The 21,744-nt window shown below is 42.4% G+C and overlaps 1 protein-coding gene across 2 annotated transcripts in view; it reads left to right on the top strand.

Moving 5' to 3' along the window:
* The window catches only part of LOC121282961 (integrin alpha-E-like), a 312,306-nt gene extending 291,056 nt beyond the window's left edge, over nucleotides 1-21,250 (top strand). For both annotated transcript variants that reach the window (XM_041196807.1, XM_041196806.1), the window contains exons 37-38: nucleotides 3,925-4,035; nucleotides 20,713-21,250. In XM_041196807.1, coding sequence (XP_041052741.1) covers nucleotides 3,925-4,035; nucleotides 20,713-20,775 — 174 coding nt within the window. In that variant the 3' untranslated portion in view covers nucleotides 20,776-21,250. The remainder of the gene's footprint in view (nucleotides 1-3,924; nucleotides 4,036-20,712) is intronic.
* The last annotated feature ends 494 nt before the right edge of the window (nucleotides 21,251-21,744 follow it).

Here is a 21,744-nt window from a genome sequence, read left to right as displayed (position 1 = left end):
TTTAGTTGAAACATTAACTCTCACAGCACGTTTACAGAAAGCCATGAATTCTTTTAAGTAACTCGGCTTTTCCTGTACACTTTCAGTTTCAACAGTCTCAACAAACCACTAGAAACAGCAATACTTCAGCCCCAGCCAAGTCATTTTCGCATAAGAAATCAACCCAATCAATAGGCAAATTAGGTATAACACCAGCAATTACAGGACTGTTAATTAAGGCACATTTTAAATTAACTGCACACAAAGGCATGGGTAAATATTTTCTGTTGATCCCCTAAAGATGACAGTTGACTTGTCTGCTTCACCTGCCAAAAATGGGGACACTTTAGACCCAACAAAAAACTCCTATGATTTCCTGCACCATGATTCACTGTATCAGTAAGCATACGAGAAACTACCTGTTGTCATAAGCTTTACCCACTATGTCAGCCTTTTTGGGAGTGGCACTGTGCAACTGTACTAATACTACATATTTGTTTTTTATTTCAAAAATTCAGCCTTCACGTGTCCTTTCTTGTGGCAAAAGTAGCAGATAGGTCCCTCTTAAACTGAGCCTGTCCTCCGAACCTTGACTTCTACTAACCCTAGAAGGGCCTGGGTCTTTACCTTCTCCTCCTTTCTCAGCAGGGCCTGACCTCTCCTCATCATCAACCTTTGTCTCATTTCAATTTCCCTGGAAGGTTCTGAAATGGGGCCTGTTATTAATCATGAGTTAACTCATAAGATAAAAGCAAAAAACTGCGGATGCTGGAAATCCAAAACAAAAACAAAAATACCTGGAAAAGCTCAGCAGGCCTGGCAGCATCTGCGGAGAGGAACACAGTTAACGTTTCAAGTCCGTGTGACTCTTCATCAGAACTAAGTAAAAATAGAAGTGAGGTGAAATACTCCTCTCCGCAGATGCTGCCAGACCTGCTGAGTTTTTCCAGGTATTTTTGTTTTTGTTATGAGTTAACTCATGATCATCTGCCATCACTGAGTAAAGCAGTCTTTACTTGTAAGTGCTCTGCTGAAAGAGATTGTAAAGAGGCCTCCAAGGCCATCCCTATCAAAATACTTTGTAGGAACATAGCCCACTGTTTGTTCAGCCAATTCAGACTTATGGTAATTTTTTTGAAGGACATATAGTACATCTCTACACCTTCTTCGCTAACTGTAGGTATTAAGCGAAAATTCCTCACCAAATCAAAATTAAGAGATCTCTCTGAGTCAGCTTCATTCTTCTCATCAACTCAAGTTCACATAATTGGATCTAATACTCCATTCTGAGTGTTTTCATCTCTCTCTCTCTCTTTCTTTCATTATCTCTTTCCTCTCTTGCTAATTTCTTTCTTTCTAAGTCAATCTTTCCCAGTTCTATTTCTTTTTCAATTCTGGCCAGTTATACCCTATCACAAACGGAAGTGGTCCTTTCTTCCTTGAGCGCCAGATGCCTAGCTAATTCTTCAATGTGCCCGTTTTCCCCTCCCTCCTGATCTATTGTTAATCCCCACATGCTGTGCTACAGCCTGGAAATAATTTCTTTTTCAATTGCTTCAATTCCATGTCAGATCCTCCCTTTCAACAAAGGCTTGAGCCTCATAGGTATTGATGTTGATTTCCCAATAAAATATAGCAACAACAAACATGAGACCTTGTTTGTTTAAATGCTGGAAATTTCCACTGAACGTGTTTTACAGTCTCTGTTCTTGATCCTGGACTTAAGCTTTACCAAAAAAGAAACAAAATGGGGAGTATAAAACTTATTTCATCAACTTGTTTCCACCATGTTAATGCCTTCAAACGGCCCATCCCCAACTCTTCCCTTCCCTTCCTTGACTTCTCTGACTTAATTTCTGGGGATAGGCTATGAACAAATACTGTAACCATTATAAGCCCACTGACCCCCACAGCTATCTCGACTGCACTTCCTTACACCCTGCTTGCTGTAAGGACCATTCTCTCAATTTCTCAAGAGTCCATTGCATCTGTTCTGATGATGCAACCTTCCGCAACTGTGCTTTCCGTGTCTTTGTTTTTCCTCAATCGAGGATTCCTGCCACCACTCCCCGACCGCCAGTGTGGTTGTTGAGGTCCTCAACTGCGTCCAACCCATTTTCTGCACCCCTGTCTTCCCTTCCAAAACAATAAAAGATTCCCCTTATCCTCACCTTCCACCCCATTACCCCCCACATTAAACTGATTATCCTCTGCCATTTCTGCTACCTTCAGTGTGATGCCATCACCACCAAACACATCTTTCTGTCTCCTCCACTGTCAGCATTCTGAAGGAGCCATTTCGTCTGACACCCTGTTTCGCTCCTCAATCATCCTCAACCCCTTCCCACCCCACTTCCCCATGTAAACTCAGGCTACGTAACACGTCCTCTCTCCTCACCATCCAAGGCATCAAACATGCCTTCCAGGTGAAGCAACAATTTACGTTTACTGCATTATCGCCTCACAATGTGGCCTCCTCTACATTGGGGAGATCAAACCCAGATTGGGTGACCACATTGCAGAACACCTCCACTCAGTCTGCAAGCATGACCCCAAGTTCCAGTTGCGTGGCATTTTAATTGTCTGCTTTGTTCTCAAGCTGACATCTCTGCCCTTGGCCTGCTGCAGTATTCCAATGAAACTCAGTGCAAGCTCAAGGAACAGCACTTCATCTTTTGATTAGGCACTTTACAGCTTTCTGGCCTCAACATTTAGTTCAACAATTTCAGATTGTAAATTCTATCCCTCCATTCTGTTTCTGTTTTTTTTTTGTTGCATGCACTGATCTTAATCTTGTTTTTCATGTTTTTGCTTTCAGACACAGCTGTTCACTATTCTGCCATTCACACCCACTCTGGACAAATCTTTTGTTTCTTTATTACAACCATTACCACTCCCTTTGCATTTTGTACTATGAATTATTTTCTCATTTAACCTTTCCTGCACTCTACCCTATCGCAGACCTTCTCTTTTGTTCTTCTTCCTTCCCTTCCCCTTTTACTTGCACATTGACCTGAAAAGTTAACTCTGTTTCTCTAGAAAGGGTTCAGACTAGTAAAGATAATTTTTAGGACAAATATCTGACAATTCTTCACAGTGATTGACAGCTGAAATAAACTTTTTCATTTAAAACAATGGAAACAAAAAACACAAATAATTTGGAAAACTATTGAATGCTACAATGAGAGGGTTTGGAATCGGTCTGAATGTAGGAATTATAATGGGCCAAATGGCTTTCCTTATATTTACTTATCTAGTGAATAAGCTCCCAGCTATTAGCTGTGACTATCAGGCAGTCCAGTGAATCTATGACATCTCAACTGTTGGGGCATTGCAAGCCACAAACAATATTATTTAAATTTCACATCAGCTCCTTGCTGCTTGGTGGGTAAATGGAGTGCGTGGATGGAGCAGACACATGCACTGACTACCTCCACAATGCAGGCAGAAAGACCCACATTAACAGTCAGTACTGGATTGGTGAAACAATTTAATATATAGTTCATCCATTGTCATCTTGTCAGGGTATGGTTCCTGCTGGTGCCATCAGAGATACTGCCTTCTATGCACGTACAGACCACAGGGATGCTGGTGCCAACATCTAACACTGGAAGAAAACCGGGACTTTTCTTGAATCCTATTGCCTTTTCTGCATCAAATTGGAGGGGGGTGTGCAAGTTAAAGATCACTACTTCTGAGCACCCTCTATTATTGGAATAATGAATGAGGCAAGAGGGATTGGAATTCCCCCTGCATCCCCATTACCATGGCAGCATATAGCTGTTTCTGTTGTAAGCAGAGACAGTCAGCTCACCTTGGAGGGAACTCCACAAATCCTGGGCATCATTGAAATTTGCCCCTTTTTCTTGGAAAATTAGCCCCTTTAAAACTCCTTTTTCTGCTAAAAACTTAATAACTTGCTAACTCTGGTTATTTCCTATTTAGGTACATGTGAACATTGTAAATACTCCGGTCTTTAACGCTATTCCAGTGGTGGCTGGGAGTTCAGTTGGCGGAATCCTGCTTCTACTTTTGTTGATTATACTTCTTTACAAAGTAAGTGTAATTGTCTAAATCCATCCTATACAGGAGCAAGGAAAAACAATTCTGTAATTTGAATCTCACTACACAATATTAAGATGGATATTGGTCCTGTGTGTAAAGTTTGAATAAAAATTGTAGTCAAAGAAATAAAATGTTTGTATTTTAACAAATATGCCACAAAATACTGCACACAAAGGGAGGAAAATGGTGTTAGGAGTTTTGGAAAGTTGAGTGTTATTAATCAAACTGAATTATAGTAACTGTAACTAGTTGATAGATCAGCAGGTTGCCGAGAAACGAGGAGAGGGGATGAATTCTGACCCACTCCAGATGTTGTCTTATCAACTGCAAAGCATGAGACTGAGTGGGTAGAATGGACATTGACCATGATGATTAATGTTTAACTTCAGTAAGAGATAGTGCTTGGAAATTATATTTGGAAACTAAGGAGATACAGGTGCACCAGTCAAGAATAGAAAACAATATTAAACGTTCATGGTGGAAGTTGATACTAGGGTGGTCACCATCAGCACTTTTAGTTTTGAATATTATCTTAAACCTGAGCATTTGCATCATGGCCTTACAGATCCAGTTAATGTGCATCATGTTAACCCTTTGCTGCTGAGTGAAGAAGAAAATAATGACATTGAACGAACTGCCATTTGAAGAGTGGCTGTAACTCATACTGTATATGTCCACCTTACTATATGATAATACAAAGCAGTTCACTTAACTATATGTTAATCCTACACAGTGCACCTCACTATATAATAACCCTATGCAGTCCACATTACTATGTATGAATTCTATGCAGCCCACCTCACGATATTTGAATCCTACACAGCAACCAAAATTGGTCAATGGATCAATTGGCTGCTGGGAGACACTAGAAGAGTTCTATTCACCAAGATGTCTTTTTGTCAGCTGCAAAGCAAAAGACTGAATGACCAGAATGAATATTGTCCATGCATTTTGTTTTTTATTCTTTCATGGGATGTGGGTGTTGCTGGCAAGGCCAGCATTTGATGTCCATCCCTAATTGTCTATGAACTGATTGGCTTTCTAGGCCATTTCAGAGGGCAGCAAAGAGTCAACCACATTGCTGTGGGTCTGGAGTTACATGTAGCCGAGACTAGGTAATGAAGACAGATTTTCTTCCCTAAAGGACATTAAGGTCCGCCCAGCGTGACGTCCAACAGGAAGCGTTATGCGCACCCTGTGCGGGCAGGCGGGGGGAGGGCATTCCCTGAGCTGGGAGTGCGCTCTTTCACGCATGCACGCACAGATCTCCCTGAGGCAAAGTGCTGCCTCAGGGAGATCGGCTCAGGTTTGAAACAATAAATAAAGATGAGAAAAAAAATTACTGACATGTCCACTCATGTGCCACTGTCACATGAAGTGGGACATGTCAATTTCTTCTACTAAGAGATTTCATACAAATTTTAATAACCTCATGAAACCTTACCCCGCCTTTGGATGAGGTTTCATGTTTTTTCAGAAGCCTGCCTGGGCTCCCAGCCTGCTCACCAACCTTAAGGTTGGATGGGCAGGCCGATTAATCGCTTTAATTACTTTTTTAATGGCCTTAATAGGCCTTTGACAGTTTGGTGGGCGCACAGCCGAATCAGCTGCGCGCCTGCCGAACTGAAAATCTAAATGACACGGGGTGACATCGAGACGCACACCCGACGTCACCCTGCGTCATTTTATGTGCCGGCGAGCGGGGCCTGTCCCCCTGCTCACCGACCAGACGAAGCGGCCCCAAGGGACAGTGAAAGGACAGGTCAGATAGAACCACTGCATACAAAGGGAAATGGAGAGGTCTAATACAACTACTGCACACAGACAGGAATAAACAGATTAGGATATAAGAACATAAGAATAGAAGCAGGTGTAGGCCGTTTGGCTCATTAAGCCTCCTCCACCATTCAGTAAGATCATTGCTGGTCTGATTGTGACCTTAACTTCACTTTCCTGTCTGTCTCCCATAACCCTTCACTCCCTTGTCAATCAAAAATCTGTCTAAGCCTGGGATGTATTCAATGACTCAGCTTCCACTGCTCTCTGGGGAAGCGAATCCAAAGACAAATGACCCTCTGAGAGAAGAAATTTCTCCTCATCTCCATCTTAAATGGGAGACCTCTTATTTTTTAAACTGTGCCTCTTAATTCTGGGTTTCCCTACGAGAGGAAATATCCTCTCAGCATCTACCCTGTTAAGCCCCCTCAGAATCTTATGTTTCAATAAGATTGCCTCATTCTTCTAAACTCCAATGAGTATAGGCTTAACCTTCTCAATCTTACCTCATAAAACAATCTCTTCATCCCAGGAATCAGCCAAGTGAAACTTCTCTGAACTGCTTCCAATGCAAGTATATCCTTGCTAAGTAAGGAGAACAAAACTGTACACAGTACTCCAGGTGTGATATCACCAATACTAGTAGCAAGACTTCCCTATTTTTATACACCATCCTCATTGTGGTAAATCCCAGCATTCCATTTGCCTTCCTAATTACTTTCTGTACCTGCAAGCTGACATTTTGTGATTCATGTACAAGGATGCCCAGATCCCTCTGCACTCTGCAATCCCCCTCCATTTAAATAATATTCTGCTTTTCAGTTCTTCCTGCCAAAGTGGACAACCTCACATTTTCCCACATTATTCTACATCTGCCAAATTTTTGTCCACTTAACTTAACCTATCCATATCCCTTTGCAGACTTTTCGGCTAGAACTTTCTGGCCCCTCCCTCTGGCGGGATCTTCCGGTCCCGCCGAAGTGAATGGAAGTTTGAATGACCAGCCACATCTGCCGCAGCGGGATCTGCCAAGGCTGGAAAATCCTGGCCTTTGTGTCCTCCTCACTATTTTCTTTCCTACCTATATGGTCAGCAAATTTGCCTACAATACAATTTGTCCCTTTTTATCCAAGTCATTAATATAGATTTTAAATAGTTGAGGCCCCAGCACTAATCCCTGCAGCACTCTACTAGTTACAGTTTGCTAAACTTGAACCGTGGAACCACAGAAAATTTACAGCACAGAATAGGCCAATCAGCCCATGGCGTCTTCGCCGGCCGAAAAAGAAAAAACAAAAAAAGAATTTAAAAACCAGCTGTCCATTCCAATCCCACCTTCCAGCACCTGGTCCATAACCTTGCAGATTTCAGCACTTTAGGTGCAGATCTAGGTACCTTTTAAATGATTTGAGGGTTTCCGCCTCCACCAAATGAGGCAGTGAATTCCAAACATCCACCACCCTCTGGATGAAGAAGTTTTTCCTCCTGTCCCCTCTAACCCTTTCACCAATCACCTTAAATCTGTGCCCCCTGGTAATTGACTTCTCTGTCAGGGGAAATGGGCAACCCAGGCCCCTCATAATCTTGCACACCTCAATTAGGTCACCTCTCAGCCTCCCCAGTTCCAAGGAAAACAACCCTAGCCTATCCAATCTCTCCTCATAGCTGCAATTTTCAAACCCTGGCAACATTCTTGTAAATATCCTCTGTACTCTCTCAAGAGCAATTATGTCCTTCCTGTAATGTGGTGACCAGAACTGTACACAAAATTCCAGCTGTGGCCTAACCAGCATTTTACACAGTTCCGTCATCACATCCCTGCTTTTGTATTCTATACCTCATCCAATAAGGGAAAGCATTCCATATGCTTTCTTTACTACCTTATCCGCCTGTCCTGCCACCTTCAGGGGCATATGGACATGCACACCAAGGCCTCCCATTTCCCCTATCCCTTCCAATATCCTCCCATTTATTGTGCATTTCCTTGCATTGTTTGCCCTCCACAAATGCGTTACCTCACACTTATCTGGATTGAATTCCATCTGCCACTTTTCCGCCCACTCAACCAAACTATTGATATAGTTGTGGAGACAACAGTTATCCTCTTCACTATCAATTTCATGGCCAATTTTTGTGTCATCTACAAATTTCCCAATCATGCCACCCACATTTAAGTTCAAATAATGAATATACACAACAAACAGCCAGGGACCCAACAGGAGCCCTGTGGAGCGCCAGTGGAAATGGTTTTCCATTCGCAGAAACATCCATCAACCATTACCCTTTGGTTCCTGTCGCTGAGCCGATTTTGAATCCAACTTGTCACACTCTCCTGTACCCATGAGGTTTTACTTTTCTGACCAGTATGCCATGTGGGACCTTGTCAAAAGCCTTACAAAAATCCATGTAAACAACATCCACCGCACTACTCTCATCAATCCTCCTTGTTACTTCCTCAAAAAGTTTGATTAAATTAGTTACATATGACCTTCCCCTAACACCATGGTGACTATCCCTGACTAATCCGTTCCTCTTTAAGTGACAGTTTATTCTGTGTCAGAATTGATTCCAATAATTTGCCCACCACTAATGTCAGACTGACTGGTCTACAATTTCCTTGCACCCTTTTTAAACAATGGTACAACATTTGCAGACCTCCAGTCCTCTGGTACCTCACCTGTATCTAGTGGGGATTGGAAAATGATCCTCAGAACACCTGCTATTTCCCCCCTGGCCTCCTTTAACAACCTGGGATACAATCCATCTGGCTGTGGTGACTTATCCATCTTCAAGGATCAGTCCCTCCAGTACTTCCTCTCTATGATTATTGTACCTAATATTTCACATTCCTCCTTTTTAACTGGAATATTTGCTTCATCCCTTTCCTTAGTGAAGACAGAGACAAAGCAATTGTTGAGAACCCTGCCCACATCTTCAGCATCAAAGTAAAAGTTACTATGCGCATCTCTGATAGGCCCTACCCTTTCCTTAGTTATTCTCTTGCTCTTAATGTACTGGTAAAACAACTTTGGGTTTTCTTTGATTTTTACCTGCCAATATTTTTTCATATCCTCTCTTTACTTTCCTAATTACCTTTTTACTTCACCCCTCTACTTTCTATGCTCCTCTAGGCTTTCTACAGTATTAAGTTTTTTGTGACTGTCATAAACTTTCTTTTTATGCTTTATCTTACTTTGGATGCTTCTAGATAACCAGGGGGTTTTAGATTTGGCAGTACTGCCCTTTTTCTTTATCCCGACTCCTGTTAGTTAGCCAATCCTCTGTCCGTGTTGATATATCACCCCCAACACCACGAGTTCATAACGTGTTCAATAACCTTTATGTGGCACCTTATCAAATGCCTTTTGGAAATCCAAGTACACTATATCTACTGATTCCCCTTTCTCCACCCTGCTTGTTACATCCTCAAAGAACTCTAATAAATTTATTAAACACAATTTCCCTTTCACAAAATCAGTGTTGACTCTACCTGATTGTATTATGATTTTCTAAATGTCCTTCCTCATAAATAATGGATAATGGCATGTTCCTTATGACAGATATTAGACTAACTGGCCTATAGTTTCCTGCTTTCTGACTCCCTCCTTTCTTGAATAGTTGTGTTACATTTGTGGATTTCCAATCTGCTGGCATCTTTCCAGAATCCAGGGAATTTTGGAAGATTACAACCAATACAGGGAATTTTGGAAGATTACAATCAATACATCTATTATCTCTGCAGTCACTTCCATTAAAACCCTAGCATACAGGCCATCAGGTCCAGAGGACTTGTCAGCCGTTAGTCCCATTAGTTTTCTCAGTACTTGTTCTCTCATGATAGTGATTGTTTTAAGTTCCTCCCTCCCTTTTCCTCCCTGCTTTTCTACTATTCTTGGGATGCTTTTGTGTAGTCTATTGTGAGAACAGATACAAAACACCTGTTCAAAGTCGCTGCCATTTTCTTGTTTCCCATTATTAATTCCCCAGTCTCACCCTCTAATGTTTAATTTTGTTATTATTTTCCTTTTTATATACTAGTAGATGCTTTTACTGTCTCTTTTTATATTTCTTCCAGTTTTCTCATCCTCCTGCTGTTTCTCCTGCTTTTTTTTTTAGTTATCCTTTGTTACGCTATTTAAGAAGGGTTGTAGAGATAAGCCAGGGAACTACAGGCCAGTGAGTCTCACGTCAGTGATAGGGAAACTATTGCAGAAAATTCTGAAGGAGAGTATCTATCTCCACTTGGAGAGGCAAGGTTTGATCAGGGATAGTCAGCATGGCTTTATCAGAGGGAGGTCATGCCTAACAAATTTGATTGAATTTTTTGAGGTGGTGACCAGGTGTATAGATGAGGGTAGTACAGTTGATGTAGTTTATATGGATTTCAACAAAGCCTTTGACAAGGTCCCACATGGGAGACTTTTAAAGAAGGCAAAGGCACATGGGATATAGGGTAATTTGATAAGGTGGATTCAAAATTGGCTTAGTTGTAGGAGGCAGAGGGTGATGACAGAAGGATGTTTTAGTGACTGGAAGTCAGTGTCCAGTGCCTTATCACAGGGATCTGTGCTGTGTCCCCTATTATTTGTCAGTTATATAAACGACTTAGATGACTATGTGGGGGGTAGGATTAGTAAGTTTGTGGATGACACAAAGATTGGCCAGGTGGTTAACAGTGAGATTGAGTGTCTTGGGCTACAGGAAGATATAGACGGGATGGTCAAATGGGCAGATGGAATTTATTCCTGAAAAGTGTGAGGTGATACACTTTGGAAGGAGTAATTTGACAAGGAAGTATTCAATGAATGGCATGGCACCAGGAAGTTCTGAGGAACAAAGGGACCTTGGCGTGTGTGTCCATCGATCTCTGAAGGCAGAGGGGCATGTTAGTGGGGTGGTGAAAAAGGCATATATGGGACACTCGCCTTTATCAATCGAGGCATCGATTAAAAAGTAGGGAGGTCATGTTGGAGTTGTATAGAACCTTGGTGAAGCCATAGCTAGAGTACTGTGTGCAGTTCTGGTCGCCACATTATAGGAAGGATGTGATTGCACTGGAGGGGCTGCAGAGGAGATTCACCAAGATGTTGCCTGGGATGAAACATTTAAGTTAGGAAGAGAGGTTGGATAGACTTGGGTTGTTTTCGTTGGAGCGGAGAAGACTGAGGGGTGACCTGATTGAGGTGTACAAGATTATGAGGGGCATGGACAAGGTGGATAGGGAGCAGCTGTTCCCCTTAGTTGAAGGGTCAGTCACAAGGGGACATAAGTTCAAGGTGAGGGGCAGGGGGTTTAGGGGGGATGTGACGAAAATCTTTTTTATCCAGAGTTTGGTGACGGTTTAGAATGCGCTGCCTGGGAGGGTGGTGGAGGTGGGTTGCCTCACATCCTTTAAAAAGTACCTGGATGAGCACTTGGCATGTCATAACATTCAAGGCTATGGGCCAGGTGCTGGTAAATGGGATTAGGTAGCTAGGTCAGGTGTATCTCACGTGTCGATGCAGACTCGATGGGCCGGAGGGCCTCTTCTGCACTTTGTGATTCTGTGATTCCGACCTGCTCTTGTAGCCACAGTGTTTATATGGCTAGCCCAGATCAGTTTCTGGTCATTGGTAACCCCCAGGATATTGATAGTCAAAGGACGATGGTTAGATTCTCCCCTTTAAGAGATACTCATTGCCTGGCACTTGTGTGGCATGAATATTACTTCCCAGTTGTCAGGTGAGAGTGACTGCCCTTGACATCAAGGCTGCGTTTGACTGAGTGTGGCATCAAGGAGCCCTAGCAAAACTGGAGTCAATGGGAATCGGGGGAAAACTCACATCCTTTAAAAAGTACCTGGATGAGCACTTGGCACGTCATAACATTCAAGGCTGTAGGCCAAATGCTGGTAAATGGGATTAGGTAGGTAGGTCAGCTGTTTCTTACGTGTCAGTGCAGACTCAATGGACCGAAGGGCCTCTTCTGCACTGTGATTCTGTGATTCTTTGCTGGTTTCTAAAATTTCCCCAATCTTCTGGCCTATCACTAATCTTTGCAGCATTGTACATCTTTTCTTTCAATTTGATACCATCCTTAACTTCCTTAGTTAACTACAGATGGTATATCCTTCTCATAGAGTTTTTCTCAATGGAGTCTTTTTTTTTTGAGACTTATAAAGTATCTCCTAAATGTCTGCCACTCCTTCTCTGCCATCTTATTTTTTAGCCAATTTTCCCAATGCACTTTAGCCAACTTGTCTTCATATCCTTGTAAATGCCTTTAATTAAGTTTAAGACACTACTTTTGGACCCCAATTTTTTTTTTTTGTTTCATGGGATGTGGGCATTGCTGGCTAGGCCAGCGTTTATTGCACATCCCTGATTGCCCTTAGGAGGATGGTGGTGAGCTAACTTCTTGAACTGTTGCAGTCCATCTGGCAAAGGTACACTCAGTGTTATATCTCACCCTCAAATTGAATATGAAATTCCATCACGTTATGATCACTCTTACCTAGAGGATCCTTTACTATGGGGTCATTTATTAATCCTGTTTTGTTACACATGACCAGATTTAAACCTAAAATAAAAGCAAAATACTGTGGATGCTGGAAATCTGAAATAAAAACAGAAATGGCTGGAAAAACTCAGCAGGCCTGGCAGCATCTGAGAGAAACAGACTTAACATTTCAAGTCCAATATGACTTGTTTGGAGCTGGAGAGAGGTAGAAATGTGCTGGGTTTTATGCTGTTGGAAAAGGCGGATGGGGCAGTTGGAGCAAATAGAAGGTCAGGAATAGGTTGGGGGTCAGAAAATATGTCATGAAACACAAGACAAAAGGAGTGGTAATGATAGGATAAAGGTGATAGCTTTTGTTCAGAGTAAGTGTTAATAGCAGAATAAATGTCAGCACTGTCTGAAAGCAAAGTAGCAGAATGAGTTAATAGAAGAAAAAGGGTCAGTGCTGTCTGAAAGCAAAACATGAGAACAAGATATAGAATGGTATTTGGGGGGGAAAAGATTCAAAATAGAGAACAGAGTTCAGAACTATAAACCTCTCCCACCAGTGACTTCTTTGGTATTTCTTATCTCCACCCAAACTAATTCTACATTTTAACCCTCCAAACCAAGATAGTTTCATGACTTGACTGATCTCAACCTTGATTAACAGAGCTACCCTACCTCCTTTTCATTTCTTCCTGCCCTTTCAAAATGTCAAAAAGCCTTGAATATTTAAGTCTCAGCCATGGTCACTTTGCAATCATGTCTCAGTAATGTCTATCATATCGTACTCATTTATTTCTATTTGTGCTATCAATTCATCCATCTTGTTCTGAATGCTGCAAGCATTTATGTTTGTATGCTCTCTCCCTACTTGTCACACTCTGGTTACCATTATCTGTGCCATTACCATGCATTATTGCTTTGTCCTTTCGCTTTAACTTTCCAAATTTCCCCTCATGTAACCTCACACACACTATTTAGTTTAAAGCACTGTCTACAGCCTTATTTATACAACTCAACAGTAACATTAGTCCCAGTGCAGCAGGTGAAGGCCATCCCACACCTCTGTCTTTCCCCAGTCCCCCATGAGTCAAAACTCATTTCTCCCACAACAATCTTTGAATCACGCATTCAACTCTCTGATCTCGTTTACCTATGCCAATTTGCTCATGGGTCAGGTAGTAATCCAGAGATTATTACCTTTATGGCTCTGCTTTTTAATTTAGTTCCTGGCTGCCCATACTCACTCCCTCAGCAGAATCTCTTTCTGAGTCCTACCTATGTCATTGGTACCCATATGGACCACAACAACTGGATCCTTCCCTTTCCACTCCAATTCTTCTCCAGCCTTGAGGAGATGTCCTTAACCCTGGCACCGTGGCAGGCAACACACTTGGGATGCACATTCTCAGCTACAGAGAACAGCGTCTATCCTCTTAGCTATACTGTCCTGTACTACAACTACATTTCTTCATGCTCCCTCCACAGTGCCGTGGTCAGTTTACTCATCCTCCCTGCAGCCCCTGCTCTTGTCCACACTAGCTGCAAGAATCTCAAACCTGTTAGACAATTGCTACCTTCTGGAGCTCCATACCTCCCTCTCTTACAGTTACATTCTCCTGTCCCTACCCACTGACCAAATCTGAAGTAATTAGCCTAAGGGATGTGGCTGCTTCCTCGAACAAAATGTCAGGGTCATTTTTCCTCTCCCTGATGCATCGCACTGCGCAAAGCTTAGACTCCAGCTCATCAATTTGGAGTCGCAGTTCCTCAAGCTGCAGACACTTACTGCAGATCACACTGTTGTCAATCAGCTAGCCCTCACATGCCACAGCTGCAGCACATCATCTACCTGCCATCTATATTTTACTTTGATTTAACTAATTAGTTTTTATGTTTAGAATATCACTCAAAGAGTACATGGTATTATATTGTGTAGGTTAACTAGTTGCGCTACAGATTTAATATAATACCTGTTATGTTTTACTATGGGGTTGCTTTGTTCGCGAACCTGTTGTACGCTTATCTGTCGTTAGGTGAGTCGATTAAAATATACTGCAGTGGCATAGACCAATATGAAATGAAGCACATACTATTTATTTTCGTAAACAGAGCATTAACATCTCTAACCAGACTCAACTCAAAACTAACATTAACATGGTAGCCTGCACTATTGGGTCTTACAGTCACATGGTCAATCTGCTCACATTCTCTTAAAGGTATATTACACCTCAGATTACCACATCCCTCCCCCTTTATTTGAAAGTACATTTTACAATATTTTAACTATTTACAAAACTAAACTGTTTACAAATCCAGTCTCTCATAAGGCTTTTTCAAACGTGTCGACTTCGTAGCTCTAAGAATTCAGATGGTTTATCTGAGGCCTCCCTCTTAGGAGTTATCTGACCACTTGGCTCCCCTTTAGGATACTGTAAGCTTGCCTCTTCGACTCTCTCAGGCTCAACAGTTCCACAGGTACTTCCAAAACAAGATGGGTTCCTTCTACCAACAGGAATGTTTCGTGCACCTTTTCTTGTGGATCTCTTTCCCTTTTCCTGAGGTGATCTACATTCCTCATGATTATCCAACCTTCAACTGACATATGGTAGGACAGGGGTCCTGTCACTGCACGGATTTCACCTGATAGTCATTTGGGCCCATCTTCAAAGTGCTTTGGGAAAACAGCTTCTCCTACTGAAAAGTTTTTTTCATGACTGTGGTAATTGTGTTCATTTTTCTGGGCCTCCTGACTTCTCTCTACCCTCCCCCCTAAATTCAGCCCTATGAGGCTCAAACGTGACCTGAGACGTCTCTTCATTGATAACTCTGCGGGGCCAATACCGGTGGTCGTATGTGGTGTAGTCCTGTAGCTGAGCAGGAAATGTAATAAATTTGTTGCTATTAGAGTCCCCATCTAGTTTTTTCATTTCAGCCTTAAAGGTCAGGACTGCCCTCTCAGCCAACCCATTGGATGCAGGGTGGTATGGTGAGGTCTTGACATGTGTTATGCAATTGAGACTTGTAAATCTTTGGAATTCCCCGCTGGTGAATGGTGTTCCATTGTCAGATACTCTTCTGTCTGGTAAACCGTGTATCACAAAACTCTGACACAATCTGTCTATGGTGGTGGCAGATGTGGATGATCTCACCTTGTATACGTCTATCCATTTGGAATGAGCGTCAATAAGTAAGAGGAACATTGCACCCAAAAAAGGCCCCATGTAATCTATGTGGAGGTGGACCCATGGCCTTCCTGGCCATTCACAAGGATGCAATGGAGCAGAAGGAGGCAATTACTGCACCTGTTGTCACTGCTTACAGCTCTTGACCATGTTTTTGATTTCAGTGCCCATCCCTGGCCACCATAAGTAGCTGCGCACCAACATTTTCATTCCAGAAATGCTGTGGTGAGCGCTATGCAATTCTAACAATTATGGTTGTCTTCCTCTGGAAGGCACAATGACTCTCGCTCCCCACAGTAAGATGCCATTCTGGTAGGTGAGCTCGTATCTCCTGTTAAAATAGGGCTTCATTTCATCCAACTTTGGCTCGTTAGATCATCCCTGCAAGACTTGTTCCCTGATGTGAGACAAAACTGGATCATGGTCTGTCCATTCTCTGATTTGTTTGGTATTCACTGGTGACGAATCCAGAAAGGTTAATAACAAGACAAGTTCCTGACGGATGGGGACATTCACATTGCTGTCCTTTAAGGATAATCGGCTCAGTGTGTCAGCATTGGCAATCTGGCTTCCTGGCCAGTGGATAAAAGTAAGAGGCTAGAATCAATGTCGCCAATGGGCCGTTCAGAGTCATCTGCCACCTGTTGGGAGAGTACCGCCCCTACTCCATAAAGGGATCCATCGTAGGTTAAAATCAATTCTTTCTTTGGGTCAAAATGTACCAACTGGGCCTATGAATGTAGTAACTGCTTTAATGTCGTAAAAGCCTTTTGTTATGAAGCTTGCCAAGTCCACCTGTGGTTTTTCTTAAGTAACCCGTATAATGGAGCCAGTACTGTTGACAAATTTGGGAGAAAACGGCCATATACTTAATGATTCCCAAGAAGAACTTGAGTTCTGTGGCATTTTTCAGGGTTGGCACCTCACAAATAGCTCTCACCTGGTCTTCTACTGGGTGAAGGCTCTGCAAGCGGACCCTATAACCCAGATCAATCACTTCTTTTGCTTGGCAGATATATTTTTCCCTAAATATACTCTGGCTTATGAGAAATGCTTCAATACCTCTTCCAAGTTAGCCAGGTGCTCTTCATCAGTTGGTCCTGTTACTAGGACACTATTGAGATAAACCACCACATGGGGTGGACCATGAAGTGAATTTTCCATAGTCCGTTGGAAAATGGCACAAGCTGATGAGACTCTGATGGGTAACCTGGTATACTGGTGTAACCCCTTATGTGTGTTGATAGTCAGAAAATCCCGAGAGGCCTTTTCTAGCTCGACTTGCTGGTAAGCGTCGCTCATGCCGAGCTTCATATATGCAGTTCCCCCTGCCAGCTTGGAGTACAATTTATCAACTTTTGGTATAATGTGCCTGTCAAGTCTGGCCAATTTGTTAACAGTCAACTTGTAGTTCCTCACATATTTGCACACTCTGGTCAGGCTTTAGTACTGGAACTATGGGTGCTGCTCATTTAGAAAACTGTACAGGTTGTTAGATTCCCAACCTTTCCAGCCTGTCCAATTCAATATCCACTTTTCCACATAAAGCATAGGGGACTGACCTCACCTTCAAGTATCTGGGGATTGCTCCAGGATCCACATGTATTTTAGCTTGCTGCACTTGAATCTTCCCGACCTCTTCCCTGATCACAGAGGCATATTTCTGTAATAATTTTTGCAGATCATTCAATTCTGAGTTGAAAAATTTCAGTCCACTCCAACTTTATTTCCTTAAGCCAGTTCTGACCAAGTAGAGTTGGACCCTCCCCTGCTACCACTATCAGGGGTAGCAGACTGTCTTCTATATTGTACTGGAACTTTGCATATACCTTTTACTCATATGTCTTTGCCAGTATATGTCTTTAATCTAGCATCTGAGTTTTCCAACTTTAGTGAGTGGCCTTCTCCATTCAGATACTTAAACGTGTGTTCCCCTATGACTGTCGTGGTACACCTGTATCCATCTCTATTCGAATGGGTTTTCTGCTGACTTCTACTGTCACATAGTTTGGTTCTGTTTTACACATTTTTAAGTTGTGTAGTGAGTAAATATCTGACTCTCTTTCTTCTGGTTCCTCCATTATACAAATTTCATGACTCCTGCCTTTTTGTTTGAAATTTTGCCTCAATCTTTCTTTACAAAATGCATAATATGCCCATTGCAATGGCAGTAGAAACACTTGGTTTTTTTAAATTGTTGTTCATTTGTAAGCTGTCAGGTTCCAATTCTGCTATTATTAATGTGGTTTTTATCCATTAAACCATAGCTTTTTACTGGTCTGTTAATGGCAGCTGTTTCCCACCTTTCCAGGGAGCCCAGCGTTTTTGTGCCATTTTTAACCTGTGCTTCCCTCCCGACGTGAAGGATGGCGCCGTTTTGCGTTCCCTTGATTTCTCCTGAGTCCCTGACTGAACTCTCCATTGCGAGTGCCAACTCCAGTCCCTTGCTGAAGTCTAAATTTGTTTCTGACAACAACCTTTTTTGAATGACATCTTCATTAATCCCACACACTAATTGGTCTCTTAGCATGTTGTTAATTGACATCCCGAACTCACAGTGCTCTGTTAGTTGTTTTAAGGCTGCTCCATAGCAAGCGGCTATCTCTCCAGGGGCGCGATACCTCGAAATAAATTTGAAATGCTGTGTTGTTATTGAGGGCTTTGGCTTAAAGTGGCTTTTCACTAGATTCACCAACTCATCAAAGCTCTTGGAATCTGGAGCGTCAGGTGCCATTAGATTACGAATTGGGCTGTGTGCTTTACTGCCACATGTCGATAAGAGGATCGCCTGCCTCTTCTCTCTCTATGTTGTTGGCCAAAAAGAAAAACGTGAGGCGTTCAATATAATGTGACCAGTCATCAGTGGTCTGATCAAACAGTTCGATATGGCCAAATTGTGGCATACTGGAGGGAGATAACATAAGGGTGAGGGTTTACAATTGTAATGTACTTATAATCAGACTGCAGGGCATGGCTGATTCACTTCAGTTGACTTCTCGCAGCTTCCTTGGTGTGGTCGACTGGTCATGTTTTGCCTCGTTGCCAATTGTTATGTTCTACTATGGTGTTGCTTTGCTTGCGAACCGGTTGCATGCTTATCTGTAGGCAGGTGAGTCGATTACAATAGACACAGAGACCAATATGAAATGAAGCACATGCTATTTATTTACACAAACAGAGCACATGATGTGTGCTTCTCCAGCCGGACTCAACTGTAAACACGGTAGCCTGAGCTACACAGCTATTGGGTCTTACAGTCACGTGGTCAATCTGCTCACATTCTCTTAAAGGTGTACTACACCTCGGATTACGCCAATACCTATATCTCCCCAGTAGCAGTTTAAACTACAGCCCTAGTTTGGGGGATAAAAATTTAAAACTCACCAATTGCCTACCTGTACACCTATTTAATCCCTCAGGCCTTCAGCTCTTGGGTCTTGCTGTATCCAGTTTGCTCTCTTGGACCACTCCTTTTTATAAAAACCAGAACAGCGCCTCTTCCCTCATTTAAAAAATGCCTGGATTTAAGCACTCAGTCTTGCTGCACTCAGTCTCCAGTTGCACCTTTGTGCAACTTACTTAGAAAGAATTACTGCATACAAAGAGACAGTAAATGGATAGATGAGCTTGGACCACAGTACACAGAGGAATGGACAGACAAATAGAACTACCGACCATAGTGAGTGGTGATCTGTGGTGCGTTTAATGGTAACTATTGTGCAAATCCAGCAAGCTCTTAAAGATAATTGTGTGGCTAAAGGTGAGATATCAGGCAGGATTTAATGCACTCCCAGCAGTAAGTTTGGGGGCTGGGAGTGCATTTTACTGGGGGTGAGGGTACGGACTGGGGACCCCACTGCCTTCCCGCCTCTGCCCGATTAAGTCTGGGGCGGGAAAACTCATGGATAGCCTTTCTGCCTGCAGGCTAATTGAGGCCTGTAAGTGGGCAATTAATGCCCATCTCAGGGCCTTATCCTACTACCACTGGTATCCAACTAGTGGCAGGTGGTGGAGTCACCACCTGGGGAGCGGGCTTCCAGTGGGTGTCCCTCATTAAAAAGGCACTCAGTGCCTGAATAAAGGACCTGGCTTGGGAAGGAGGGTTGCCACTGAGAATCACGGCTCTGCCCTTTCTTCTGATGCACTCTTCCCCATGATCCCCAACCCGTCTTCATTCACTTGTGGCCTGGGTCCTTTACCGACCCTAGTCCTCCTATTGGCTAGCAGCCCTCATGGGGTGGGATTTCCTGGTGGGCACTTAATTTCAATGGGCCTTCCTCAATGGGGTTGAAATGGAGCTCCCTAGCTGTTCTCCAAACCACAGGCTAGATCCCAGTCGCCAGCATTAAATTCTGCCCAGCGTCTCTGTGAACCAAACAGTGGAGTGATGTAAATTGGCCAGTCTTCTCTGCTGATTTGCAACTCCCAGTGTATTTCTTAATCGTTAGAAACTTTTGGGTGATTTGTGCATTAACAGGTAATAAGTTAATTAGCCATAATCCACAAAGGACCATAGAAAGAGACAATTAGTTAAATAGCTTGATGGACACCAATGGCATGGGATTTAATGCTGTTATTTTTCCAGCAAGTCCATTGTAATCAGCAGACTGGTTTTCAGGTTACGGCCTATTTAAAAACACAGCACTGGAAAACTGGGCCATTAATATTTTATTTAAATTTGTCAAAATTCCTGAATCAAGATTTCCCCATTCAACATGAGATGTGTGTGATCAGCTTTGGTTTACTATGACACCTTTCCCGTTATTTGTCAATGTTCTTTCCCACCAAGTGTTGACTTGGTTTCATTTCCTGATTCTTTTAGCATATGATAAGTTTTAAGGTTTCCAAAGCTCAATTGTAGATCTGTATTGTGAAGTACCATTATTTGTACATTCACATTTACTGTGAGAGGACATTAGTAAGGATTGAACTCCAGGTGGACAAATCAAAACTCATGATTGAAAATCCTGCAGAGGCCGACTGATCTCAATGCCCAAACTTCCACTAGGTGGCCCCCATGGTTATGTTCCATGCCAGGAGTACAAATTCATATCATCCAGTCTGAAAGGTAAATCCATGGAGGTGTTAAATGGCCAGATACTGGCCACCGGTAGCACTTATCCAGTTCTGAAGTCACTTTTCCTTAACCTTCAAAGCGCTATTTCTTAATCATACTCATTTGGTATAACTTCTTACATTAATTTTCTTTCTCCTTATTTCGCAGTGTGGCTTTTTCAAACGAAATTACAAAGACATGATTGAATTTGAAGAAGAAACAGAACAGTAAACATTGAAATCAAGGAATTAACTTGCTATCGTTGATGAATCATTCATAGCGAACATTCAATCAGTATATTAAATAATGTATAATACATTTAATTAAACTTTTCAGCAGCAGCATAACCCACATTTGAACTGAATAAAAATGCTCCAGATGTGATCTTTTCTGGGATTTTCTGAAAGGAGAAAACCACAAACTCAGTTAAATGCAAAGTATATTCTGTTCGCACTAAATTCTTAGTACATTTGGATCTGAAAAACAGAATGCCATTCTGTGTATTGACAACCTGCAGAGAGATTAGATCTGCAACATATGCTCGAGCAGGGGATTACTCAATAGATCACTTTTGGAGCAATTTATATCAAGCCTACTCTAATCAATCTGCTTCAAACAAAATTCTTCAAATGTTTTTCTTTAAGGTGTAATTACTTAAGTTTATTGTCTTTTTAATTCAAATTTGTAATAAATTGAAAGTATATTGTTAATTGTGATGGAATCAGTGATGAAATGAATTCTGTCGCAAACATGGTAGGTATACATGACTCCAGTCCATGGGTGGAATTGTCCCTTCCTGACAGCGGCGGATGGGGGGGGGGGCAGATGTGGCGGGAGTCCACAAATCAGTTTCCCAATATCAGGAAATCAGATCGGAATCTAGTTCTTCCAATTTTCATGGCGGGTTATTGGAGGATCGATTTCCCTGCTGGTGGACGTTGGGACGTTGGGAACCCACTTTGCATTTCATCAATGCTTGTTACCAGGTCAATAGACTGGAATATTGTGACCTGTCAGATCTTCCGCCCCGCTAGCAGGAATTTACACTGTTTTGGTTTTACAACTTAACAAACGTAGTATGCATCCGGTAAAGGAGACTTCCAAGACTTACTGGCCAGTCGATGCTGCCTCCGCCATTCGTGAGACCTGCAGTAGATGTTAAGCATAGGAAGAGGGGTGGGAGACATGAAGGGGGGTAGG

Source organism: Carcharodon carcharias, chromosome 10, assembly GCF_017639515.1.
Source record: "Carcharodon carcharias isolate sCarCar2 chromosome 10, sCarCar2.pri, whole genome shotgun sequence".
NCBI classification, from domain to species: Eukaryota; Metazoa; Chordata; class Chondrichthyes; order Lamniformes; family Lamnidae; genus Carcharodon; species Carcharodon carcharias.
This window is presented reverse-complemented; position numbering and strand designations above follow the sequence as displayed.